The 27993-nt window shown below is 43.9% G+C and overlaps 1 protein-coding gene across 1 annotated transcript; it reads left to right on the top strand.

Annotated features, from left to right (window-relative positions):
* Positions 1–234: 234 nt before the first annotated feature.
* Positions 235–21622, top strand: zbtb7a (zinc finger and BTB domain containing 7a). The gene is made up of 4 exons (XM_075485166.1): positions 235–379; positions 9206–9769; positions 10662–11542; positions 13502–21622. The coding sequence occupies exons 2-4, from the start codon at positions 9284–9286 to the stop codon at positions 13935–13937; spliced, it is 1803 nt and encodes a 600-aa protein (XP_075341281.1). The 5' UTR covers positions 235–379; positions 9206–9283; the 3' UTR covers positions 13938–21622.
* Positions 21623–27993: the final 6371 nt, after the last annotated feature.

Raw genomic sequence — 27993 nt, 5'->3', positions numbered from 1 at the left:
ACTGAAACTGCAGAGTGGGCAGACATGGGTTAATCATTTGTGTCATATCTGATACAGTTTTTGACTTTTACAGCCGTCCACTTTATGGTGCAAAGAAATTTCCACTTTACTTTTGCTTCACAGGGGGAGGAGGGGGAGAGGCAAAGGGTGAACGCTGTGTCTTTAAGAGAGAGAGTGTGAGTGTGTGTGGGAGAGAGAAAGGGAGGGACCTCTTTGCCCTCCAGAAACCAGGAAGGGAATTGAGTTGATCTGCTGCTGCTTGGTTAGCGCATACGGGGCTTTAAGCTGCACAACAGTGAGAGGGAGATAGAGAGCTCCGGAGAGGAGGAGAGGAGAGGGCTGAGCTAACCCACAACAAGCACCACCACGGCCATCGCAGGTGAGCTAAATGCACCCTGTCATCCCCCCTCTGTCTGCCCTGGGCCTGTCGAACACAGGGGGAGCAGGGCAGAAGAGGACAGGAGAGAGGGAGGAATGAGGGAGGGGGCCAGAAAGGAGAGCAGGGTGGGGGGGTTGGCCGGAGAGGAGAGGTGGGTCGCAGCAGTCCCTAGTCAAGGTTCCTCTTTTTTTTTTTGAAATTCTTCTTAAAGTACTTCCTCTGTACAGCTTCTTTCCCTCTGGGGAATCTTAAGATAAAGTTTATTTGATGTTTTCAAGGCATTAACTTTTCAGGCAGGTGGAAGCACTTACAGGAGGTGGGGGCAGGAGTGGAGGGGTTCTTGAGAGAGAGGGGGGGTGGAGGGGTGTACTGAACGAAGAGAAGGAGGAACAAAAAATAATTATATTGATACAAGGCACATGCAATGACAACAACTTTTCGGGACAGCAGTGACAGAAAGGCTCAGTACGGGGAATGTTGTGTTCTGTGTGCGCAGGGCATGTTGTGGTGGTATTATACTATTTAGAATGGAAATAAGTCAATTTAGGTCAGGAGTTTTAAGTATGTCTGAATTGTCTCAAGAGTGTAAGCTGAGGAAGGACTCTGTGTGTAATGTTTCAGTACTCCTGAAACAGTTGAAGCTAAATGTATTTTGTTTTGGTTTTTTTCCTAGCGAAGCTTTGCCCTGTTTGATGGCTGGTCTGTACTTTAATACCTGGCAGCCTGCTAGCAACATACTGTAGTGTATAATTCAGTCCTGAGTGCTTACGTTAGAGCTGACTTCGAGATAGTGGGGGTGGTAAGGGCAGAAAGAGTTGGGACTCGTAGTCCACAGTGGGGGCTGTAAACCAGGTCACATGGGGTTTCAGAACTCTGTATCCCAGAGTGCCTTGCCCTCGGCCATCCAGGAAAGGGAACAGCCGCCAGCCTATCCCAACGAGGAGGTGTGGTGAGTGAGTTGCAGACCGGCCAATGAGAGGAGGGGATGCGGAGCTGAGTTGTGGGCTGAAAATAGATGGGGGTAGGGTGGCGGTGGTGGTAGATGGGATGGGATGGGATAGGATGGGGGGGTAGGTGTTTGTGTGGGATCAGGCAAGGGCTTGCCTGCATGACTAGGGCCACTCACAAGTTTCCTGTCTGGTAATGCTCTAGCCCTGCCCAGAGACATAGGCAGCAGAGCTGGCCGGCAGGCACAGGGAGGCAGATAGAGCCCGCTAAACATTTACTGCCTATTTGGTAAGCACATACACACACTGTGTCTTTAGACTGTGACTGAGAGACAGACTGGGGAAAAAAAAAAAATACCACTGCATGTTGTTGGTAAAGGAGGGTCTTGATAGAGTTCAGAGTTCTTGACCCAGTTGCAAATAAAAGAGGGAATGACAAATAGGTCAGTGCAGATGGTAAGGTGCTGCATGAAACACTGCTCAGTGAAACGCCCACTGTGTTGAAGTTTTTCTTCACATTATGAAAACTTTCTTTTTTAACTCTGGAAATTCAGGCTAATTGTGCTTTTGCGTTTTCTTTCAGTGGTTTAGTCTACTGTGATTAAGGGGCATTGTTGCTATTACTAGTTGTGTGAGAAGATGGAGACATCTGCACATCCTGTGCTGTTGCTTTTTTCAGGGCATTAAAATGACACCACGAAAACCACCAAATCGGATAGTTTGCTAGACTGTGGCAGACGAACCATGCTTGTAGCTGACAGGATACAGGTGGGGTGCTGAGTAATAGTTTGAGACAACTCACTTAGTGACATCTCTTCTTAACAAGGAGGAGAATATGTGACACATCTTGCGAATGCCCCAGTTCACTGGTAGCCCCAGCTAAGTCCATGCAATGGTAAAATAAAACTTTAGCTCTGGTAACTTTGTGCACCACTCAGCTTATTCGCATGCAGATTGATTGAAGTTTTTTGTAGCTACGCACACCACGGTCAATCTTATGACAACTTTTCCTTTGGGGTGCTCACCCCCCATCCTCAACAGCATCTTGCAGAAAGCAGATAGTGATCTCGCCTTCCATGTAAAACGCTTGTTGTTTGGCTCATCGTTTAAAGACTTCACAGCAGCCCTGACTGCACTCCTCGATAACCAGATGCATATTTTTTTTGGCTTTGCATACTTGTTAAACTCGTTTTTTAAACGTGCGGGCACAGAGAGGGTAAAAGAAGAGCACAGTACATGAAGACGCCCAAATGCTGGGAAAGTGTTCACAATGCTACTCAGAAGGAGGCAAGAGATGAAGTTATTCCTTTTTTTTTTTTTTAAATCAGTTCAGTGTCACAAAGTATATGAGCTACAGTAAAGATTGTCTGCTACATGTGCTACACTCTTAGCCCTTTCTTATGTGCCACTATGAAAGAAAAAAAACAGTAATTTCAACTACATTCCAGCAAGAGGTTAAACTAGGACGCCATATGTGTTTGTGTGAGTGTGTTTGTGTGCGCACATGCGTACACGTCAGTGTTACCAACAATAGACTCCAGTGGAATTGCAGGGGACTTCAGTGGCTGTGGGCAGGTCCAAGACACCACCCATCAATTTGGCGGTGAGGCTGAATACAGTTTGATATTCCTGTATGTTTGTGCCTACACCACTATGGCCTGAAACTAGCAGGTTCAGGCAGCCTGAGAGGACAGGTTTCGTTATGTCGCCGTGGCAGTTTGAGGCTTTATTTTGGGTTTAAAAGATGGCTGTATACAATGTATTACATGTAGCTGTCAGATTATGCTTGCTCATAGTTTTTTTTTATGTGGTTAAATGATCTATTGTGGCTCACGCGGTGGAATTCGGTTGTATTTCGTAGCAAACAGCGGTGCTGTGCTGCTGTTCTACACACAAATGTGCATATAGGTTGTAACATTTTCTTACAGTTTGAATCATTTCATCAGCCTCTTCCTTAGTGAATGCAGCTTCACTTCCCCCTAATGTTTGGTTCCCCTGGTCAGCTGCTTAGTATACCACAGCTTCCAGCCTGGCTAGACAGACAGACCCCTCTCTGTTGTTTTTCTGTTGTTGTGCTGAAGACTAGGGGGAGTAAAGGGGCTTCTTCTGTTCCCTTCTGGGACATTTATTATGGAGAGGCCAACACAACCTGATCAAATTAGAGTAGGAGAGTGAGGTCTGGGATGTTTTTCAGAGAAGGAATAAAACTTGAAATACAGGTCATTGAGGTTTTTCCAGGGTATTGGTGGGAAAAAAAACATTGATTAGTATAAAACAGTGGGATTTGCGGGAGTATTTTATTGTTACAAAATAACAACAAATGTTTATTGTTATATTGACATGAAGTATTATAGCGCAAAGCTCCTTTTAATTTAGAAGAAAGGCAAACCAGTCAGTGACTTGATATGTGACCAATTTGACAGGCTACGTTTCTGTGAAGTGACTGGGTCTGCAGTGAAACAAAAGAGAAGATGGGTGGGTTTGCGTTGAAGGGTGGCAAACAGGGGAAGGTGGGTGGGTCGACGCAGCTTTGCGTCCTCAGCAGTGGAAAGGGGAAGTGGGTGATGTGGTGGATACTATGCTGTGCAGTCTAAGACAGAGATGGAGCAATGATGAGATGAGAGCGACAGATGAGAGGAAGGGGGGGTGAGGTGGGTGGATGGGGGTCAGACAGTAGGGACAGAGAGATCGAGCAAGCAGAGAGCTGGTCATCTGATAACAGAGCGGGTTCTGTTACACGCCTGCCACAGACTCACAGGAAGTCCTCTTTCCCTGCTGGACTGCGCATGCACAGAGTGGGGCAGCTGGGCCACACTGGGCTGCAGACTGACCAACTGGCGAGCTGTTTTGTTATACTTCCTGGTTGGTAACATGTGCTAACTGATTCAACCAAATAGTCAACTGGGCACTAAAATGTAACTGTAATAAAATAAAGGAGGAAAATGAAGTAGTTTAGAAGTTAAAGCTTAATGTATATATATTTTTTTAAAAAGGTGATAAGGCTGAAATCATGTGTATACGTGGAGTTACCACAGAAGCAGGAACACGCATATTTTCTTTGCATCGTGTACATATGGACGAGAAAATGTGAGAGTAAATGTAATTACAAGCAACATCACATCAAACCAGAGCCAGAAATGACTATTAAAGTTGCCAAAGCAGTAATTTACTTATGTTGTTGATTCCAGTGTTTTTGTTTATATTCTTCTGCACTTTTCATGTTTGCAAGCTTATGTCCATAAAGAGGCTCTGAAAGTTATACTAAAATTCTCAAACAGATTGAGAACTTTTCTTAGTTGCAGCAGCAGCTGTCTGGTGGCACAGAACATACTGTAAGAACACCATAAACCCCCCCAGCCAGTTTCCTCAAATTAAACTTTGCCCAACCAGAGGGCCTTTCCTCTTACTGTGGCAGGTTACACCAGGTACCTGAAGGAGATGTCGTGAGTTTATCATTGACATCTGAGCTGGATTCCTTGGCCGCCATGTGCTCAGGAGTTATGAGTGAGCATGTAAGTAAGCTTAACGCCCTGCCTCGCCCACTACCTTTTCTCTGGCTTTGTGTCTGTGTTTTGGCAGCACTTCCTGGTTAGTTTCTAGTGAAAGCTGCCAGGGCTAGACCAGCCCTTGCAACTTTAGTTTTATCAGTCACTTGCCCTCTTCCTGCTTCACTCCCAATATGTCCAATCAGGTTTCCTTCCACTACTGGCGGCAATGAGTCACTGAGCCGTGGCACTTAGTCAAAATCCACATTTCCGAAGAACTGCCACCCCCCTCCCCATTTTACTTATCTTCAAATATCCTCTCGGTCCAACCTTGAACCTACTTGACCTGAGCAAGATGATTCTCTTGCAACCAGTGGCGAGCTTGTTGCCAGAGAAAAACAGTTGAGTTACTTTGTGAGATGAAGACGAGGGAGGAAAGAGAAATAATAAAGAGATTGTTATGCAAGCATAGACGAGATCAGAGGGCCCAAAAATTCTTTTACTTTTATTTTGAGGTTTTATTCAGTTCTGGTGTTGGTGTTAATGTATTTGCTAGCATATGAGTTACTGAATGCATGAAGTAACATTTATTTCTTGTAAACGTTGTAAGCTGATAACACTTGACAAGGTGTTTGTTTTAGAATCAACAACTGCTCTGTGTTCATTGACTGCTCCACTAACAGGTCAGGGAATGGTGATCCAGGTATATTTGCTGTCTTAGTTCTCTTAAAGTTGGTCTTTGCATAGGCAAATCGCACATTTTCTTGCTTTTAAGTTTAAGGAGTTAGAAAGTGAAAGATGTGTAATGGTTATAAAGGACACAGGGAGATGGAATCTTTGCTTTAGAATTCTGTCACTTCAAAGGGTGCTTTTCAAGGTAAGTTCAGATTGTTATCTGTTCTGAAAAAGAATCTTAATAATCCATTTATTTCCTTGTCGAGGAAACATCTGAGGTTATACAGGGTTAACACGGTTTGCTCTGTTGTATTTAGGTATGACTGGTATGTGTTAGGCAAAGATAGAGATACTTTGAGAGTGGAAATTCTGGAGACGTTCCTTAGATGATACATGTTAGCCAAAATAAAAACGACTCTTACTAATTCCCACCACATCCCGTTGTCCTGCTCTACTCTGTGAATGACGAGCGAGTTTGGTATAACTGTCTCAGCAGATGTCGACACGTGCTCTGTGTGGTCAGCCGAAATAACTGCAAAACAGAAAGTGCTTTTACACGAGACCGTTGATCCTATGTATGGGAAGGGGCAGAGGGACGTTGAAGGTGATGCGGGCGGAGAAGGGATAGGTCGGCCCTGTGTTAAAGCAGTTTGACTTGCAAAGCAGGCCTGGGCGCTCATGGACTGAGCATTGAGAGAAGGCCTTTTCCTGAAAGTGGAACGCCACAGACACGGACAACTGCAGTACTGCTTTGTGCTGGGCTGCCGGCCTTGTCACCCACAAGCATGAATTAGTGATAAGGAATGTTTCAAGCCAAGAGGAGGTGTCAGGATCAGGTTTGTGGCACTGTGTTTCCTTATTCCTAGTGTTCTTTGCAAGTTTATTTAGGGACAGGTGGCTCCTGTATGCAGTGTAGTCCCTCCATGCTTCATTGGCACTGAAACAAGTTGTGTATGTGCGCATGTTGATGCATGTGTGTTTGTGTGTTTTATCTCCTCTCAGCTCAGAGTCTTTACCCCACAAAGCCGTAACCCAGGGTCAGCTGTGTACGCTAGGGGATGGTGTGCAACGCAAGCTTGCAGTAATGCCTGCTCCCATGCAGGTGCTGTAGAGCTTCGTGTTAAAGAAAAGCAGGTTGGCTCGGGTCTGCATGGCCTGACAGAGATCTGTTTCCACCTGTGAAGGACATGACCGGTAGCCATGTGGCCGCCCTGTCTCTTGCTGTTCCTTCCTTCTCACTCTGCTCTCCCTGACTCCCGTGTCATCTCTCTTTGTCTTTGCCCTCATCTCCCCTCCCCTCCCTCAACGTATTCAGATGAGAGGTTGGGTAATAAAATTTGCACTTGCCATGCCTGACAGTCTGTTCTCAGGAGAGCTTTGTAAAAGTCTTTGGCAGTGTTTTCAAGACGTTTTTTTTTTTTTTGTGGTTAGTTGCCTGACAAAACTGAGTTAAGAGAAATGTGGAACAATTAGACATTTCACTGTGAAATAAAACAGCTGTGTATTTGCGTTACCATGGTTAGTCGAACGTGCAGGCTTATATCTGTATGTTGTCTCCATTGTAACATTTGGCTGAATAAAAATATTCTCTGACCCATTTAGTGAAGGATGAGAAGCTGAAACAAACATCTGCTCCACTCTCCTGCTTGCCTAATGGCAGAGGTCAGGGTAAACCTAACTCTGACCTGTGGGCAAATATGACATGTTGCCATATCGCAGGTGCAGAGACGGATAGGCACTTCTTTGTAAAGGGCAGAACAAAGCACAGCATTGGAGAAAAGAAGGAAAAGAAAGATGTTAACGCCGTTGAACAAAAGAGGAGGGGCAGCCAGGTTAGGCAGGTTTGGTGGTGGGTTGTCACGCACAAACATACCAAGGAAGATTGATCTGAAGGAGTGTTTCGAATCTTGTCGAGAGCAACACATTTAACGCATCCCTGCAGTGTTGCCCCCTGCTGGGTCTGCCTGGCAGATGGAGAAGGGGGGAGGAGAGTTGGACAGTGGGGATGTCCCATATGTGTTTATGTGCGTGTGTGCTTTATTGATGTTTCTGTATTCATTTGTGTGGGAGTGTTCTGATAGACAAATTGAGGATGGCTTGTTCTAGCGAAACCCCCCTCCCACTCCGAAGGGCTTCAGTCGATCATTTTAATCCCACCACCACCACACATACACACGTGAGCGAGGGGACAGGACTTTTCTGAAACTTGGCACACAGGACAGGGTGGGGTAACCAGCTCAGACCAGATTGACAACCTCCCTTTTTAATACTGTTCCCTTGCAGCTTGTTGCGTGTCCTCTTCCTCCTCCTGTGGAGTTTTTCCACAGGGTCTGCTCTGGCAACCCCCCCACCCTCTCCTCTCCCCCCTTGTTCCTCCACCTCCCTTGCTTCTCTCCCTGGTTTTCAACTGACACAAAGTGCCTAGGCTGCTCAGCCCAGCTCCCAGCATGCACTCTGATCCCCACAGCCCTCTGCTTATCTTTCCTCCACGACCTCTTACTTGATTTCTTGCACAAGTGCATGAACACACCCATCAATGTATTCATGTATACAAGGAAACAGGCACCCAGACACCTGCACACACATATGTGTATATAGTACATAAATATCTTCACACAATGATTAACCTTCTTGTTATATTTTTGCCTGGCTAAAAGCCTGAGCAAATGCATGGTGTGAGCTATTTATTCAGAAACTAATTTATTACACTTTATCTTTCTGTAACTCCTGCTGTATCAGTCGACCTGTTTTAAAATAAATTCTGAGCAGTTGTGATGTGCAGAACTGTGGTGTTACCATATGGCTTTTTTCCACTTACCTAAGACACTGTCTCAAGGCTCTTGAGTCCAGCTGAAAGGAGTCAAATGCAAAATATTCACTGTGAAGTTCAGTTGCAGGTCAGACACACAGATGAAATTAAGCTACTTTCTTACAAGGCAAACTGGGCCTTTTATTTTTTTGTTTTTCCTTTTTTTTTTTTTTAAAGGAACATGTGATAAAGGGTTTTGTTATGGATGGTTTGGTTATGAAAGTATATATTTTCATCAGAAATGTCAGAAGTTTTTTGTAAATTAGAACAGCAGAAGTTTTTGCATTGCCAAGAAATAGAGGATTAATGACAAAGATTCATTTATGGACTGAAATCACCACATTGTATAGCTGGATGGAGGTCATAAGGGTGTAGTAGTCACAAATATAGATGGGAAATTATGTTCATATCAGACCAATTATCAGTATTCATCAATCACCTGCATGCTGTATGTGTAATATTATACAGCTGTTGTCATAAATCTTTTTTATTGTCATTGCAGTTTTGAAGATGTTGCCAAAATAACATTTTTGAATATATTTCTTGCATGTTTCTTCAAAGCTCATTGTCCAGCTACTTTTATCTGATGACTCATAGATACTATTTGGTAATCATCCTGATATGTTCCAACTTTGTGTAAATGTTTGCAATTTTTTCCAGAGATACTTATTCTGCCACAGAGAGCTAGAATCTGTGCGCTTACACTACCTTCCACATGCTTCATATTTTATTTTTCAATTGTGACCTACATGAAATTTAGTTTACTTTGCATACTGGTACATATTTCAGAGACAGTAAATCAATATTCCCTTCTCTTACTGTACCCACATAAAAAAAAATATATATGAACTGATGTGTTATTGATCCTTTCCTTGTCTCCTTTCCCTTTCTTCAACTATTCTCCCCTCAGAAAGGCAGACGGACAGACGGCAGGACGGATACACGGGTGGGGGCTGTGCTAGGCGGCTCGGCGGCAGGCTGGTGGAAGATGTCGTCAGGAGCCGGCGGGAGGGGCGGAAGGAGACTCAGGGGGACAGCGAGTGGTGGAGGAGGGGGAGGGAGAGGAGGGGCAGGAGAGGCAGAAGAAGGCCCTGTGGGGATCCCTTTCCCTGAACACAGCGCAGACGTCCTGGGAAGCCTGAACAAGCAGCGGCTCAGTGGGCTGCTGTGTGACGTGCTCCTGGTTACCCAGGACCGGGAGTTCCCAGCTCACCGCTCTGTCCTGGCATCCTGCAGCTCCTACTTCCACAAGCTCTTCACTTCAGGGGCCGCCGCCGACCAACAGAACATCTACAACATCGACTTTGTGGCGGCAGAGGTGCTGGGAGCTTTGCTGGACTTTGCCTACACAGCCACATTGACAGTCAGTCACAGCAGCGTGGCTGACATCCTTGCTGCTGCACGCCTCCTGGAAATCTCACCCGTCCAGGATGTCTGTACACACCTGCTGGACACCAAAGTGCTCTCCCCGCCGGTAAAACACTATTAAAAAGCTATCAACACGCGTTAATAGTTTATTTGCAGCATGAACAATCCTGAATCTGAACAATCTGAACATGGGAACTCTGAGTAGATGTTTTGTTGAACTGGATTGATAATGTTCCTCTGGCTTATTCATAATAAAAATGGGGTATACAGTCATCGTGCCATCCACCTCATTAAATAGTCAGCATACCCAGGCTTACATCATGGCCTTTATCAGTGTCTCTCACTATGCCAAACACACACCCACAGCTCGGGTTAAGTTCAACACTTACTCATGCTGAGCCAACAGCATTTGTGGAGAGACAGCATGCTCTTTCACAGACCAAAGACACAGCAACTCGCAGCTCCTCTTCAACACAATCAAGCATAGCTGTGATATGCTGTGTCCGAATACATAATACCAGATATCATGTGATAATCACTCGTCAGGCTCTAATATCACAGTTCATAGTCCCACTGGGTCAATTTGTCCAGTTATCTGTTGTTACATTTAATCAAACACACCATTTTCTACAAGTTAGGGAATGTACCAGTGAAAATATTACATAGGCCTCTTTTGTATAAATTGTCATGTGTTTTGCTAATTATTTATTTTTTTCTAATTATACATGCCTATATCCATGAGCCTAGTGGCCCCTTCGGTGCACACACAGGATACTGTAATTGTGATCTGTCCGTGCTGAAAGGCCTTACAGTTGGACATGAACGTCTCTCTGAGTTAGCCTTCCTTAGCTGATGAGTTTGGCTCATTTTTATTTTTTATCATGTTTTTTCCTCTTTTCTACTTTGAGACTGTTTGTTACTTTCTGTTTTTTGTTCATCCTTTCGTTACTCTGAACCCCTCTCACTCACTTTCTTTGTTCACTGTTATTTTTCTCCAGGCGGGTAGTGAGCGAAAAGATGGAGATGAAGATGCAGAGAGTAAAGGCAGAGGAGGCAAGGAGCAGGGGAACCGGGTGCGGGCCCGGGAGTATCTGGAGTACTTCCAGAGAGGGGCACACTGGAGCAGCAGCTGCAGCACGCCGGAGCTCAGGGACCTGCCCACACACCTGCACTTTAATCATGGTAATGGGAGCGCCCCTAGCAACGGGGCTCCTGCTGGCCCCGGTGAGTACTACTCCCCTCTGGCACTTGCCTTGTCCCAGCCCCAAGCACAAGAACCAGAGGAGGAGGATGAGGATGAAGAGGAAGATGAGGACGGAGAGGCGGTGCAGGGCAACGGAGCATTCCTGGGGTCGTCGTACTACCCTTCATCTCAAAACGGTCACTTCTACCTCCCCTCTGAGTCCCGGCAAGGGCAGGACACAGAAGGGGAGGATGGCTGTAGGGAGGTGATGGTGAGGGAGAGGGGTTCAGCCAGTGCCCTCCTACAGCAAATGATGGACTCCATCGAGAGGCAGAAGGAGCGCGCTACAACCGGAGAGGAACAGGGAGATGGGGACGATCCCGACATGGAATTTTACTTGAATTATTTTAGCAGCACACAGCATGAGGATGCAGCTTCTGCTGCTGTAACACAGGGAGTGCCGTCGCCATGGTTATCACGAGGCAGTACAGGCCAAAACAGAGGAGGAGGAGAGAGGGGGGTTGGCGAGAGAGGCAGCGGGGGTGGAGGAGAGAGGAAGATGCGCTCTAAGGCCTTCCAGAAGTGCCCCATATGCTCGAAGGTCATTCAAGGTGCAGGCAAGCTACCCCGCCACATCAGAACGCACACAGGAGAGAAACCCTATGAATGCGCCATCTGCAAAGTGCGCTTTACCAGGTAAGCCCATTTGATGAAGGGACTACCTCATGTCACATGTACTAACAATCTTGGACCTGGCAGTGTAGGCAACCTGCCCAGCAGTGAGAAACACCACAAAGCCAAGTACTGGAGTATTAGCACTAACCACCTTAGCTGTGCATTAGAGGCAGGGGAGTTTGTTTCCAAATCTTTACCTTGTTCATGGACTGACTGCTCACTAACCAGATTTGTATTTTATTTTATCAATTCCACATTGTTGTCAAGTGCCTAGTCATAATGACATGTTGAATGATTCTACTCTGAGAAAGGGGGCCTGATTGTTATAAAATTCAGTTTTATGCTGACAGCCCACATGGCAAAGTCCTGGAATCTTAACATAGGGGTCCTATAAAAGAAGGCTGTGCCATGGTAGTGTTATCTAGTAGACAGCTGCCATAAAGTGCTGTGTTCTGATACAGAGGGGGATTGCAGGCCCTAGATGGTGCTTTGTGCTCCAATACAGTAATGTGAACTTTTGATCTGTGATTATGTTGATTATTGCCCACAGCGGAGTATCTACACCACCCTATCCTTTCTCTGTGTCACTCCTTTACCATTCGAATGAAATCTGCCATGTGTCACTTAGAAACCACAAAAATGTGGCTTGCCATCATATGAGGACTTTGGTGCACACCGTTTCCTCGTATTCAGTCGTCTTTCCCTTTCCCTGAAATCATCCCTTTAATTAATTGATTAGTTGGATTTTCTGGAAATAGATACAATAGTCTTGAAATATACAGAAACCTTATTTCATCATGGCGGGTAGGGAAGACCAATCCAAATTAACCCTCCAGCTAAATTTGGCCCGTCGTGGGAAGGGGGCATTGTAATCTTAATCCTGTTTGATCAGGGTTAAGGGTTCGCCTTGCACAGTAAGAAATCACTCCTGTCCTTTAAATAATTCACGTCTGTCAGTGTGCCACGTTGTTCCGAGTCTTCAGTCTGAGCATATGTGTGTTTCTCTTCACCTACACACATGCTCCTTTGTTATTTTTCATATCTGGAGCACTGTTTGCACAGACCAGCGAGGGTTGCTTGTGTGGCAGCTAATCCACTTACATGACAACTTACATGGCATGTGTGTGTTCAAATGAAGTTGTCTAAACTACACTTGTTTGTTTAGGAGCCCTCTGCCCTCGTTTTAGAAAGGTTAGATGATTTAAGAGCTCGGAAGCTAGAGAGATAGTAAGGGCTCAAAGGGGGGAGGGAAGGACAAGAGTCAGATGAAGGCCAAGGTGGCCTGATAAAGTTTAGTGGGCGACTTCAAGTTAAAGATTTTCCAGAAAGTAATAAGATTAGGTATGTAACATTTTGATATAACCATAATGTAATTGTTGTTGAACTCGAGATCAGCGTTCCTTAAATGTGACCCATCCTCATCCACATAAAATGTATCCACGTTACAACAGTCAAAATGTGGCTCTGAGAGATCAAACTAAGCTTCCGAATTGACTGTGTTTTCCACACTGATTTATATTTCGGCACTTCTCGGCAATAGACTCAAAAGTTTGTTGACCTGTCAGTTATTATCCTGTTGTCCTCGCATGAAGGTTAACAGAAATAGTAAAAATGCCAACTGACACGGCGAACATTGAGCTTTCGTGTCGCTCCACCATTGTGCTCGTGTGTACAGTCACATAGATAAAAATATAAAGTTTATGGCCTCACCTCGGTTGGACCCGTTACCATCACAGAATTGGAGGAGATCCAAGAGATGACTGTTAATAGGAAATTAAATCAGCCAAAGCGCATTAAATTGAACGCTGTATGTGAGAAAATTAATTTAATTATATATTCGTTTGTGATGTAGCGAATGATTTCCTATTAAGTGATAAAGATGTGAATGTGTATAGTCCGATAATAGGAATTTGAACCTCAAGTGCATTTGAATTTTTTTTTGTCTGTATTCTCATTCAATGTTTATTTTTCTCTCTCAAGACAGGACAAGCTCAAGGTTCATATGCGGAAGCATACAGGAGAGAAGCCTTACCTGTGTACACAATGTGGAGCTGCCTTTGCTCACAACTACGACCTGAAGAACCACATGCGTGTACACACTGGCCTGCGCCCCTATCAGTGCTCAAGCTGCTTTAAGACTTTTGTGCGCTCGGATCACCTGCACCGCCACCTCAAGAAGGACGGCTGCAACGGCATCCCCTCCCGCCGTGGCAGAAAACCTCGGGTGAGAGAGCCAGGGCTCCTGGAGGCCCCCCAAGGCCTGCTGAGCCCCGGCTCCGACACCGGGCCAGAGCCTCGTACCATCAGGGGAAGGCGACGCTCTGAGGCGTCCCCAGCAAGCGAGCTGGAGGGTGCCGCTGGAGCACTTGCACACAGTCCTCAGCTGCAGGAGCTAGCAGGGGAGGCAGGGCCCTGAGACTGCAGGCTCCACAAGAACACTGCTGGACACCCCAGTCACTCTGCATGGCCTGTGAGACAGGCCAGCAAACAGAGGAGAAAAAACATGCAAAGGCAATTTAGAAAACAAAAAAAAAAAGACGAAACAACTAACTATTCCTCTATAAACCAAATCAGGGTGTCACAAAAATCTAATCTTTATATTTCTTTCTCCTTTTACTTTAGGAAACAGAGTAGTCTTGCAAGCACTTGAGTTGGTTTATTTGTTAAAGAGCAAAGAACGCTTCAAATCACACACCCATGACATCCACTTTCTGGGCCATTTCTTTCTTTGTAATAGGGGTTTTATACATTGGCATATGAGCTTAGGCAAATGTATGATAGATACAAAGAAACTGAGCAACTATGCAGTTGATTTAAGATTTTTATTGGTTTTGTCCTCACAGCCTTCAAGCTCTTAGAAAGGTGACTGTCATGCACCTTCTGGCTGCTGTACGGGTGAAGCGAGGACAAATCCTCCCAGTGATTTAAAAAAAAAAAGAAAAAAAAAGACTTTTTCTATTCTTTTGCAGGTCTGAAATGTACAGTTACCATAGAAACAAAATTGCCGCAATATGGTATATGCAAGGAAAACTCACCACAGTTTTGATGCAACAGTTTTTCTTCTATAAATGTTCCAGAAAGAATCAGGCAAGGGTTTGATTGAAGTGTTACTTACTCTAAAAAAAAAAAAACTAAAAAAAACTGCATTTTAAAAATCTATAGTTTGTCTTTTTGAAAAACAAATTCTTGTCGAGTCAAATCCAGTTTAATGGGGGCTCGCCATTCGCAGGATTAGGGAATACGAGGGGTGGAGGGTTTGTGTTTTTGAAGCACTACCATTGTCAATGTATCTGTTGGCTTTACTACGTTGCCTCTTATCCCTCACAACCCTGCAATGTCAGCATTTTTTGTTTTTCCTTTTGATTTGTCTTAATTCTTTTTATTTTTTGGTTCCATTTTGTTGACTGCTTTGGGTACTTGACACTTTATAATTGTATACATGTGTATATATATATATAACAGGTGGTGATGTGACATTGGCCCCCTCTTGCTGAGGTGTACTTACCAATCACATTTTTTCCTATTAGGCTTGATGTCATATTTCTCACAGAGTGAAGCTTGTGGGTGAATGAAAAAAAAAACAAAAAACTGTGTGAATGTTTGATGAGAAAAGAAAAACCATTTAGTCAACCCATCTGTCCTAAACTTAACACTTGATATGTACAGTTCCTGCCCAAAGGATTAGGATGTCGAATGAATGAATGTGCTTAACTTTGTGCAGTTTTTCGGAATCTGTCCTTGTGCGACAAGGCGCGGGTAGCATTTAACCAACCGCAGGTTAAAGGACTGGCAGGGAGCGAGAGTGACAAAGAGTACGAAGAAGAGATAGATGAGCACCTTTTTTCTATGTTTGCACAGCTTTACTAAAGATATCCAACAGAGCTAGTGAGGGGTATATTTAAAGGTAGTGGGTTGGTGTCGGGGAGGGAATGAAAGGCGGTTTATGTATCATTGTTATTCCATTCATTTTGCCCAAGGGACCACACAACCATAAGGCAACCTGTATGATGAAGAGAGCAATAAATACCTGTCCAAGTTGAGAGGCCAAATAGGAGTGCAGCTGCAGCTGGTTGATGGGGGAGGGGAACAAGGGAAGGGGAGGGGGATCTCACAATGTCTGTTGCATTCCAAAAAAAATAATCTCCCCCAGCTCAGCCACGTTTCCAGGCAGGAGGGGATCAAATCAGGCCTTTACTCTCCCTCTCTCTGCCTCCGTAGTCCTCTAATGCCCCCGAACCCGCCTGGAGGGGATATTATTATATTAGAGCTTGGTGTTACTGTGTGGAGGACGCCTGGTGCTGGCAGTTTACCGTGGGAGTGTGTTTACATGTACATGTGCTTTGCGTGCATGCGTGCGTGTGTGTGTGTGTGTGTGTGTGTGACAGCCAGGGTCCCTCTGGCCACATCATCATTGTGTGAGTCAGCCACAGCCTGTTCAAACATGCACCCTGAGCTGCCAGCCCCTAGTGCACTTTCTCTGTCTCACACACACACACACACACACACACACACGCTTGGTCCAGGTATCCTGTAGAGAAGTGGAACACATCAGAGCACAAGTATCAGTCTGAAAATTGTCAGTGATTCCATCGATTTTGGGTTTGTTAGTCTTAAAAAAAACAAAAACAAGCTGTCTTACTCCAAATCCAGCTTGTTTTGTTGTGTTTGTTTGTTTGTTTGTTTGTTTGTTCCACATTATCACAACAAGCCTTTGAGTCTGGGTGGTATGCACATGATCCCCCTCCTCGCCCACTTAGTTAATTCCATGGTAGTGCTGTCAGTCTTATTACACCTTGATTGGTAAGAGGCAGGTTGTGAATGCACTTTGTTACTGGGGAGGGTAGTTTTGTCATGAAACGGGTACTTTGAAACAAATCGGTTGTAAATGAGATCAGTCCTTTTTTTTCCTGTCTTTGTTGTTGAAGTTAAGCTCGTTTTTCAGCTTCAAAAACAAAACATGGTCCAATAAAAAAACAAAAATGCAAAAAAAAAAAAAAATGCAAAGGATCAAACCAGGATGTTATACAAGTTTAGATCGCCACAAAATAATCTTGGCAGGTTCATTTACACACATTTGGTTTTTTAAAAAGACTAATCCATGTAACTGAATGCACTTGAAGTTAGCAGTTAGTGATTGTCTTCATGTCTTAATGTAAAGTTGGGGGACAAAAAGGAGCAGGTAGACGCAGAAGAAAAAGAAGAAGAAGAAGAAGAAGAAGAAGGGGCAGTTTGTGTGTGTCTGTATGTGTGCATGCATGCTTTTCATTTTTGTGTGCGTGTGCACAAGCATGCACTGCTGGCTCGCAGGCTGCAGGGCTTCAGGACAACCCTGGATAAACAAACTTTGCGTCTACTCCATCTGTTCGCCAGCTACTCTCAAAACTATGTGTGTTCTCAGAGGAACCACAGTGATAATAGGTCCACGGTACCACAGAAGCAAAAATGCCATATTGTAAAAGAACACATTGGAAAGTTGCCCGCTTACTTTGCAGCCCTTTTGATGTCGCTTCTCAAAGCTCTTTGTTTACCCTTCTCGGTCATTGTCAGGGGTTGGCTACGTCTCGGGAGTTTGAGTTTCTATTTTTGCTTCTTCGTTACAGTAACGGCCGAGGTTGCTGTTGCACGTTTTTTTTGCTCCCACGTGCAGACCAGTGTAGGCTGGGTGATCTAACGTCTGACTGGTTTGTGATCTTTATGAGCAGTGGTACTCGGCGTGGACTGTTTCAACCCACTTTTTCTTGGTGTGGCAGAATTTTCTACCTGACAAAGAGTGTGAGCCATCTTCATTGGACCTTAAATGTTTCCCCAAATGTTGTCTGTTGATTAACCAAAGTTTTTTTGTTCTTCTTCTTCTTAGTCCACTGTAGACAAGAGCTGTTGAAAGTATGTCTGTTATTTAGCCAGTGTGGGCCTCCTTGACTAAGCCACACACAGATGCCCTCCTCTTGAATACATATGCAGAGAAATGTGTGGAATGATACGGATATTTACTTGAGTTTGCGTCCTCTCACTATTAGTATCTTTGTGGAGAATAGAATCCGAGGTTTAAGGAGGCGTAGCTTTATCTGTCTGTCTACATTTGTTTTTTCTTAAAATAACATGTTGTGCTACAGCTGTTTTTTTTTGTTTTTTTTTCTCCAATTTTTCATGGCTGTAAGTGTGTGTGTGCGAGTTTGTGTGTTTGCAAGTGTGCGTCTGTTGGGGGTCATGGTTTTGGGATGCTGTGCCAGGAGGGTGGGGTAAAAGGGTGCTTGGGTGGGGTTATGGATAAAAAGCCTGATAGCACTGGAAATGGTGCTTTAGCTGAGAGAGCAACAGTTTGCACTAATGTTAAAATGTCCTCGTCCTGCTTATGGGAGAAGGACAGGAGACCTCAGAAAGGCCTGCGAGTTTCCATGAGCACAGAGCTGTGTGGTCAACACTCAATGGTCTCATAAAGAGTCCATCCAAGCCCTCCTTTACAATAATCATGTACAGTATATTAGATATACAGACATCCAGAAACAACAAATACCAAAGCAGAAAAATTAAAAGGCTTTTATTCACATCACTGGGCATTTTAAGCTACCAATCTTATGTTTGATTACCAGAGTTTTATTGTTTAATCTGACGACTGTTGAAGAGATTCCCGGTGTAGAAATCCTTTTCATCATTCTTTCCATTTTAAGAGATATTGCAAATAAACAACATTTAGACAAACGGTGAAGCTTATCTGCAAACATTTCAGTTTTTGTGATCCGATGGCTGAGATGTTCCGTGTCAAGGCGACAGAGATACTGTCACTGATTCTTTTTTTACGTTAAAGATGAGAGTTATGCCATACATTCAGACTGCTGGCTGGTAACTATTGTGTAAGAACAGCTTTGAGCTGAAAGGCTGTTCGTGATTTGGATCTTTGTCGAACTGCTTAACTTCCAGTTTACTTTCTTAGAAGGTTAAATGATCTCAAATTGAAACGGACTGTTACTTTGTGGCCTTGTCCGGGTGGCGCTATGCTTGTCATGTTACATGTTTCCTGACTGTCGTATTGTGCAGTGTGGGGCTGAGGACAGTGCAGCGTCAAGGGCATCAGTGTGCCTTAGGAATTGGAAAAGCTCATTGCTTTTTGTCAAATTATTTTTACTGGAAACATTTTTGCTGCATTTCTGATTTGGATTGATGGAATTAGCTTTCTTAAACAAATGAGCTGTGTCTCTTATCACCCTCCATGGCTCCACAACTGGTTTGTCTCCAGCCTCAGCCCCAGACTAAGGTTACTCTGACACAGGCTACACTGAAGCAGTCTCCGAACTTGACTGCAAATGTTTTTGTTTTTTTCCCCCCCAAATTGACCTCGACATGTTATTTTTCCTGCACTGTTATCAAATATCCTTGCTGAATCTATCTGAGAAAGCCGCAAAACAAAGAGTGAGATACCACGGTAATTGTAATAATCAAACAAAGCTGGATTGGGTGACTGTTATTATGGCAGCAGGAATGGACTGCTTGCTTTGCTTCATCATTTCGCTGCACACCTGATTTCTTGTGCCGTTTTCCATCAGGCTGTTGAGCCACAGCAAGCCGAGCACAGCATATGCAGTACGGCACTATGCGCAGCGTGGCTCTGGCACTTCCACAGGCAGCCCTGGGTCCTTCAGAGAGGCAGGCTTCTGTCTGTTGGCTGCTCGGAGCCAAGAGAGGACAGTTTGCACTTGGAGTCTTGCTCAGTCTCTGGGGGGACAAAGGTTGGCATACAGGCAGGAGGATTAAACACGGGTGGTTGGGGAAGGCTGAGTGTTGTTTTCAGGGATGCATTTAGGAAGCCCGGCTGATGGACTGTTTGCTGAGCAATGGTTCAATGTTGGTTCGCCAAACTAGGAATTGCATAGCCACAATAAGAAATGTAATTCAAAGGAGGTTACCACGGATTTCCGTAAATGCAACGAAGAGACTGTTGCTGATCTCTTCTGTTATTAAGTACTACTCAGGTGGAAAATACACTGCTATGCATTGGGTTTAAGTATCTGCTCAGTTTATGGTGTCTGCCTCTGTGTTATGTCTGTCTTTTCCTGTCCGGTTCGTACCAATATTTAACAAAATAGCCCCTCCAAAAAAAAAAAAAAAAACGACGCAAACATTTCCATTGTTGTAAGGTGGCTTTGGCCAACCTTTTTCTCCACCTGTTATTGATCCAGTGAATTGTTTGTCGGAGGAAAAGAAGCCACTTGGGAGTCTTATTCAGAGGGTAATGGTTTTGAGAGGGATGGGAAAAGCACAGGGGGAAGGGTTGTATGGTCTCTTACTCCCATCGCTCTCCCCCTCTCTCAAGTCAAGTCTCCATCTTTGCTGCAGACTGGCCTTTGATCAGAGATCATACACCCCTCGCAGGGGAGCTGACGAGAGGGAGCGGATGAGCTACAGAGGATGAGACACTCAGTTTATAGTCACCTGAAACCAATTTTAGGATACATTCCACAATTTCATACTGTGATTCCCACTTTTTTTTCGGCACGTGCAAAGAATGCGAGTCTGAGGCTGCGAGAGGAAACGGTCCACATTTTGGTTTGTCCAGCCTCACTATCCCTCTAATGTGTGAAAGACAGGCATGTTGACGGACAGCTCAAAGGGTCCCCCAGCGTATCGCTATAAAACTGCCTTTTTTTCAGCTTCTGCGATTGTAACAAAAGCACTTTGCGAAAAGGCCATCCTGAATATTTTTGTCCGCTTTTATTTTTTGTCTTTTGTTTCTTTCTTTTTTTTCGTCCCAGTCAATGTTCTTTTGTTTCTGGTTTTTCAGTGCTGGTGATTATTTAAATGCAAAAAAGAAATAAATAAGAATTATGTTTATCATTGAAACACAAAAAGAAAGAAAACTTGAATATTTGGTATCTACGATGAAGTTGACTCATGCTGCCACCTCATCTGGACAAAAACAAACCCATCTCTGTCATACTACCATCATAACTGTTATGCAGCCCACTGCATAGTCACACAATGGTGGTGGGGGTGTACAGGACGAACCCCCTTTTCTGCTCATTGTCTTAGATCTTGTTTAGAGAAAAGTCATTTTGATTTTCTTCAAAAACAAACTTGTATAACAGTTGCAAAGCTTTCTGAGAAGGCTGCCTGTGCTGAATGTTAAACATGCAGTGTTTGTATGTGCTGCGGATTCTCTGAATTCACACCCCGACCGTGTGGGGAACGGCTGGATCTGGTATCCATACAGAGCTTAAATGATTATGAAATGACCGTAGCTTACAGTCGCAAATCAGTGCAGAAATGTCTTTTGGCCTTAACGTCCATGACAAATAAATCATGACAGCGGTAGAGTAATACTGATCATTGTAGGCGCTTCAGTAAATGGTTTAACTTGGGAGAAAAGAAACAGGCTACTATTTATAGATTAAGAGGTAACTGTGATTATTATAAATTATTAAATTTAGAGATTCTTTTTTTCTTCCCTGGTAAACAGTTTTAGAATGGCAGAATGTGACCCAGTTGTTAAATCTGGACATTTAGATCTACACTGCTTCACATAAGGCAAACAAACTGCTGACCTACATGTTTCCCTCTTTCTGTATTTTTCAACCTATTTCTTGTTGCTGAGCTGTCCACATCCCTCTCTGTGTATCACAAATGTATCCAAGTGGCAGAATACTAGCTCACTACTCAGTGAATGGACTGCAGCCATACCGTGTAACATACTGTAAATGGATGTTTATACCTACAGAGGGCAGCAGACTGTTTTCCCCTTACGTGAGTCAGTGTGGATATTTAAATAACCCTTATTTTTGAAAAGTTGAATATTTCTTTGCATAGTTTTTTTTTTCTTCCTTTTGTTGGTCTGTATCGTTTGGAAGCTGCAGGGGTTAAAATTGGTGATTTTTGTTTTCAGAGAATTTGCACTTTTATGGCTATGGAAAGTAATAGTATTGTATATGAGACCACTAAATCCACGCAGTCTAAACCATATAATTCCATTTTGTGTCCTTTTGTTTGTCCCTTTTTTTTTTTGTTGTTTTGTTTTGTTTTTTTTAAATATATCCAAAAATGTCTGGCATCTGGTTGTCTGGTTTAAAGAATATAAAAAAAAATCTTTCTATTAAAAAAAATGGTTGCAAAGTTTTGTGTGGATCTTTGTTTCTTAACATAGTTTGAGTGGTCTTTGCGACCTTTTTGAGCCGTGACACCCCCACAATGATCCCGTTACTGGCCGCGACCCCAATTAGAGACTTCCTGACGCACTCTGTCACCTATTCTTGAAATAAATTATACAATATTGCCCAAAATGTATCAGTTTACATGATATTCAAACCTTTTTTTATTTCTCAACAATGTCGTGACCCCCAGAAATTGTCTTGTACCCCCTGTGTTGTAGTTCTAGTGTTCACCGTGTTGCATTACTGTGTCAAATAAGCTCATAAACTGCAGAATTACAAGAGTGGCTGACATAACAAAGCCCCTTTCATCACAGTAACATCAACACCACCAAATCAAACCCCCCAAAAAAACCAACACGATATAAGCTTTACAAAGGTATGTAATCCTTTAGAGCAGTATTGTTACTCTTGGGGATTACATGATTTTGATGAGTTTTTGTTTTCTGGACTCGGACATGAGCTCCCTTTTTTAAGAAAAAAAAAAAAAAAACAGTTTTCTAGATTAACCAGAAGATGGCAGTATTATCTCTGCTATAATCCTTTGAGGAGGCAGGAATCCCGTCTCTTGCATTCACCCAATTCAACTGTTTATCGAGCCTGACAGCACGACGTGTGCATTTCTCTGTCATGCGTGTTCATTAACACTGACGTTCAAAATCATACCTCGGGAGAACCAAAAATATAGGTAAATAAATAAAGCGCAGTACAGGCGATTAAGAATTTTCATCACTGTGTTTTGGCCCAGTCTATAGTTGGATCTGATGAGCTTTGGTTTGGTTTCAAAAGATACTTGTGTGGAGGTGAGGCCACCTATGCTGCCTCCGGACTTCTTCTGATTCGCAGTCCGGAGGCAGACTACAACCACAGGCTTGTTGTCACCCTGTCTTCCTGTTTGTCTCAGCCTGCTCCCCTGAGGCGATCCAGCGGGGTGACAGAGGTCATAGAATAGCTCATTAACCCCACCCCAACAGCCCACACATTGCTGCAGTCTTCAGGCCTTGCCTGCACACACACACATTTTATAATGCTCCACTAATAGCGGCTAAGTCGACTTAAGCCCGCTCTGTATGAGTATGCTTTCAGTGCTGCAGCATGAGAAATACATGCGTCTTTCATGTAGCATTGCTCGTCCTGATAAGTGGGGAATGCTGTCATTTTGATTGTTTGCATGAAAAACAGCCACTTTGACTTTTTCTTATTGTAGAACCGACTTTCAACACTTAATATGTGACAAAACCACACTGAGCTGAAGATGGTTTATCCAGCCATCTTGAGCCTGTTGTCCAGATGTTTTTGGGCTCCAGGTCATTAATTGTTATGTTTAGAAGGTGTCTAAAAACACAGTGGGATATGGTGTTATTTTCCATGTTCAGACACCATTGTTGCAGTCAAAACATATTGGATAAGAGGAGGAGCAGCAGCACTTCGGGGGCCAGGAGATGCCTGGGAGCTGTTGTCTGGCCTCTCTTGTGATATTATTCCCTCAGTCTGTGCATGTTTGCATGCACAGAATTTGTGCGCGTGTACACATGCATGTGCAACTATTTCTGCTTGCATGTTGTGCACATGAGCGAGCATCATTAGCATGCACACTAAACGAGCCTCTCGATTCCCGAGCGTTTGGAGACGGGCTGCCATAAGAAGGGGAAAAAAAAAAAGGCAACACTCACATTTTAGCCTAAGCTTCACCATCACATACCCTTCTCCTGGGATATAAAATGCCCCTGCCTCTGCACGCCGTGGGACATGAGTTTCATCCAAACTAGCTGCCGTCCTCAATAAAGCCCACGTGAGCAATCTCTGCAGTATAGATTTCCAGTCTCTCTCGAGGTATATTTTGCTCAGATCAGGTGCTTAAATTGCTCAATATGACAACAATTAGGGAGTGTGGAAGACATGTGTTCTTTCTTATGCTGATAAGGGACATTGACCCTTAACCTGTGCACCCCTGTCGTCCCCCTCACCACCACACCCCATCCGTCCCATATGCCCCCAGCCAACACAACACCCCCCCCCCCCACACACACACACACACACACACACACACACACACACACACACACACACACACCTCACCCTGTTCCTCACTCTGTCCAGCTCCCATCAGGAGAGATCGAGGGGGGATTGGACAGACTTGGAGCCTTGCCTCTGGCCATCTCTCCTCCTCCCCAGAGAGCTGAGGACTGAGGTGCCTTTAAACCACTGCGGCAAAAACCCTACCAAAACCCTGCAGTCATTAATATGCAAAAATGCAAATGAGTAGGTAATTAAGAACCGGAGCTCTCTGGAGGCTCTTTGATTGCTAATGAATTCTAATCTGCAAAGAAAGGGGGGAGGGGAGGAGAAAAAGAGATGAAAGAAATAGAGAAAACAACGAAAAAGAGAAGCTTCAACCTGCGTTTTTTCATAACCATAAGTTTTCATATCTGATTTCCCTTCCCACCTGAGAGCTATAATCTAAATAATTAGCTCAGGTAACAGACACAGCTATCTGATAATAGCAATGCAGCTTGAGAATATTTCGGGAATTTTCAAATGTGTGATGAACTACCGTCAAAACATTGCATTTGACGATGTATTTGTTGTTTGTTTTTTTTCCAAGCAAACCCCTCGAAAAAAGAAGATTACACAGATGATGCGAGTATCAATAGGCAGAAATCTGCTTGCAGTGGACACATTGGAGTCACCTTGTAGATATAGCTAATTAGATGAGAACATGACAGGCATTCAGACACTTCTGACCAGCAGCTATCAAAGAAAATAAAAGGTCAGATATCTCAACAGTGTGTTCTTTGCTGCAATAGCAGCTGTGAGCTGAAGTAAAGGAGATGTCATTTCATCACTTTTGTGAGCCATAACACATCCCCACTTCCACTCTAACTCATTCACCCTGTCACTCTCTCGCACACACACATGCACACGCATGCACACACTGCTGTTATTGTTGTTGCACTGCTCCCACGACACCAACAATCTCCGCTTCCCTCCCCCACACAGGCTCGCATCTATCTCCCTTTCACTCCCTCTCTTTCCCCTCCTGTCCTGGGCAGCCCTGACATGCCTACTTCAATTGATTTAGAGTCAATTCAGCCTCTGATCTGATTGTTATCATGTGACTTTTCGCACACCTCCCTCTCGATATATGACTACTGTATTATTTTCAGAGTGGAGCAGGAGATTTTTTTTTCCACAGAGGTAGCCATACTCCTCTCTTCTTTCCACTTTCCCTGTTTGCTTGCGACTATCTGAGTCTTATTCATTTCATATTTCCAACTTCCTTTTCATCTCTTGAACCCTCCCTAAAAAAATAAATAAAAATAAAATCTACCTCAACCATAGTCCCCAATCTGCTTTTTTTCCACACCTCTACTGCCGGGTGGTGGGTGTCTCAATTGTCCAGCTTTGTAAACAGGAAGCCGGTGTTCTGTTCAGCGTACCTGAAGCGTGGGTGGTAGAACAAGGGTACCCATACAACTGCACAATAATGGGAATCCAAGATGGTAGGGAGGGGTCCCATAAAATCACCAGAGAGAACAGAGGAAGGCAGGAAAGTCATTGTCAAATGAGAGCAGACAGAAGCCAAAAAACATTGTTGATTCAGCTTTTCCTTTAGTAAATAGATTGTTGATTTGCTTTTGTGTTTGTTTGTCTGTCTGTACTGGATCCTCTCTAGAACTGTGGTGTATGGGAGGATTAATGTCACGGACAATCCCTCAAACTCATTTTCTTTTGAACCGTGGAGCTTGGTGGGAATTACAGTTTGAGGATAAGGGAGAAGGACACTGCATTTTCCACAGACAATGGTCCCATTTGTGATGAAGTGAAATCTTGGTTTGTCGTGTTCCTTGTTTGAATTCAGATGTGCTCTTCTAACTTGTTCCAAAACAATTGGTGTGTTTCGCTTATGTTGTCCAACTACCGCTGAGCAGGGATAGCATAACCTTGTGGGTTATTGTCCTCTTTAAAAATCACCCTCCCCACACCTCCCTGTTGTTTAACATGTTGGAATTCTGTGTGAGTTTTGGTATTTTCCTGCCAGGCAAGCTGTAATAGGGAGAAGAAGCTGGACGGGAGTCAGTTTATCACGAGCACAGAGAGCACAACAGATAGATTCCCCCTGTCTCCTCCCCTTCAGCACAGATAGACTCGGAGCATGGGCACTCAGCCAACACTATCAATCTATCCGCTCCTACCCTCGGCCTCTAACTCTTATTGGAGGACAGCTTCCAAAGGGGCAAGAAAGCATGAATCATAGCCCGGCTATGAGAAGCTGTTACGCCTCTAAATACATGTGTTGTGGCTGAAAATCACTCGCCATTAATGACAGTCTGGCAAGTGATTGTCGCAGCCCTGTAACAAAGTTGCAGCATTTAGGAGGGGCTGAGGCTCCACAGGGAGAGGGATTGTTGGTCTTGGCCTAGTTTTCTTGTCTGATCAGAAACCTGTGCACCTCTGCCCTTCCCCCACCCAAACCTAAGCCTCTACTATTACAAGCTGAGAGGGGCTCTGTGTGGAGCGAGGTGAGCAGCTTGCCTCACCACTGAGCTCAGTGTGCGTCGTGCGTGCCGCCTATATAGTGCATTTACAGGCTTATCCTTGTGTGTGATATAACCCGGTGATGTGTTCTAGCCTGCATGACAGGCTTCCTACGAACTATAGCAGCTATCAGACTGCTATTTGACAGGAGGTATGAGCTGCCACATTCAAAGGTTGCCTATGTCATGATAATACGCTATGATGCAGGATTTCCTCCTTTGTTTGCTCTCTGCCAAGCGTTTGTTGATTTAAAAAATAGATCCAAAGAGGATTACGCAATTAGTGCACGTTATTACAGATCATCACAGGCAGTTGTTTCTTTTTGAGAAATTATGTAATTCAACATACATGTACATAGACAGAATATTTTAGAAGTATGCACAAATATATGACCGTTTAGTACCAATGTGCCAAACATATGCTAATTATCCGTGTGCATCTGTTATTAATTACAGATATGAAGCTGGGAATGGCTCGAAGAAATCGTCAAGGGCCCGTGTGACACCACTGCTACCAATTCAGCCTTTAAGCATCCATTGTACTGTGAATGTATTTCAAGATTATAAATGACATATTTGTGCATTTGTTTAGTCCTTCCTGCATGATGACGCCACGTGCTTTGAGGTTACCACGTGACAGATTAGCCATAGTTACTGTGAAGAGTAAAATGCAATTTGAGCATAAAATGGAGCTTTTAGGGGTCACTATCTGTTCTTTTATGTCCAAGACAATTGTAAGACAAACTAAATAGTGGATGGCAGCGCTATAATGTTGACATATTCCAGGCGGAACCAGTTATTTTGTAACAGCTGAATATAAAATTGGATTTCTCAGTATCAGGAAGAACACATTAAATCAGCTCTTGGCTTAGCTTAAAGCAGAAAGTGGTGCCATCCCACTGTAAATCACTTACATATAAAATGTGTATGACGTTAACGGTCCGAGAGAAGATAATTTTTCAAAACACATTTCATATGTCGCATTGTCCAATCCTCAGCCGCCTGTTCAACAATTTGTCTCTGTTCAGCCATGTGTCACCGTTGGATGCAGTGTCTTCACTAAGGTGAAGATCCTCGGTCTATATGTTTTTTCAGGTCTTTTTCTTCCGGCCCCCTCCCTCTCTTCAGACTGGCTGCCCTTGTACATGCTCTCCATGTCAGACCCAGCTGTTACTACAAACTACTTGGAGAGCTTACAAGCCTCATTGCAAATACTGACAACAGCACTATTCTTACTCAAGGCCTAACGTCGATTGGAAAAAGCAAGAATATGAGAGATTCTTCTGACTCTTCTGACAAGATGTTCGTTTCCCTGAACAGATGTTTCCATCTGTTCAAATCTCATCTTTTGGTAAATACATTCCAAGATACAGAGATTCTATATAGGTGTTGCCAGACAAAAAAAACTCAAGATGACCATCTGTTGATCATTGACATTACTTTTTTTTTTCTTCTCTCTTCTTCTTCTTGTCTGTACGTCTGTGAGTGGCATACCTGTGCACGTATGTGTAACCAAATGTGAATGTGTGCATGGTATGTTTGTGAAGGTATTTATGGCCCATATGTGCGTTTGTTCCTCGCTGTAACCCCATTACATTCCTAAGACGGTCCACAAAACTAATTAATGTTCTGTGCCAAGGCTTTTCTTTCACCCACGGGACACTCAATGGATTATTTACCTATATGTCCTATTGACAACAAATCCCCCTTCCCGTGCTTTAAGGCTTCAGGGTGGATAATAACACTAAGACGCTGTGTATAATTTGCATTTGCCATGTCTTACACTGATAGAGCTCAC

The sequence above is a fragment of the Odontesthes bonariensis genome, chromosome 15 (genome assembly GCF_027942865.1).
Source record: "Odontesthes bonariensis isolate fOdoBon6 chromosome 15, fOdoBon6.hap1, whole genome shotgun sequence".
NCBI lineage: Eukaryota > Metazoa > Chordata > Actinopteri > Atheriniformes > Atherinopsidae > Odontesthes > Odontesthes bonariensis.
The sequence above is the reverse complement of the archived record's forward strand: the minus strand, read 5'-3'. Positions and strand labels throughout refer to the sequence as shown.

Coding starts and splice junctions, on each gene's coding strand:
- zbtb7a (XM_075485166.1), top strand. CDS start 9,284: ATGTCGTCAGGAGCCGGCGGGAGGGGCGGAAGGAGACTCAGGGGGACA. Junction 9,770..10,661: donor CCAAAGTGCTCTCCCCGCCG/GTAAAACACTAT, acceptor ATTTTTCTCCAG/GCGGGTAGTGAGCGAAAAGA. Junction 11,543..13,501: donor TGCAAAGTGCGCTTTACCAG/GTAAGCCCATTT, acceptor TTCTCTCTCAAG/ACAGGACAAGCTCAAGGTTC.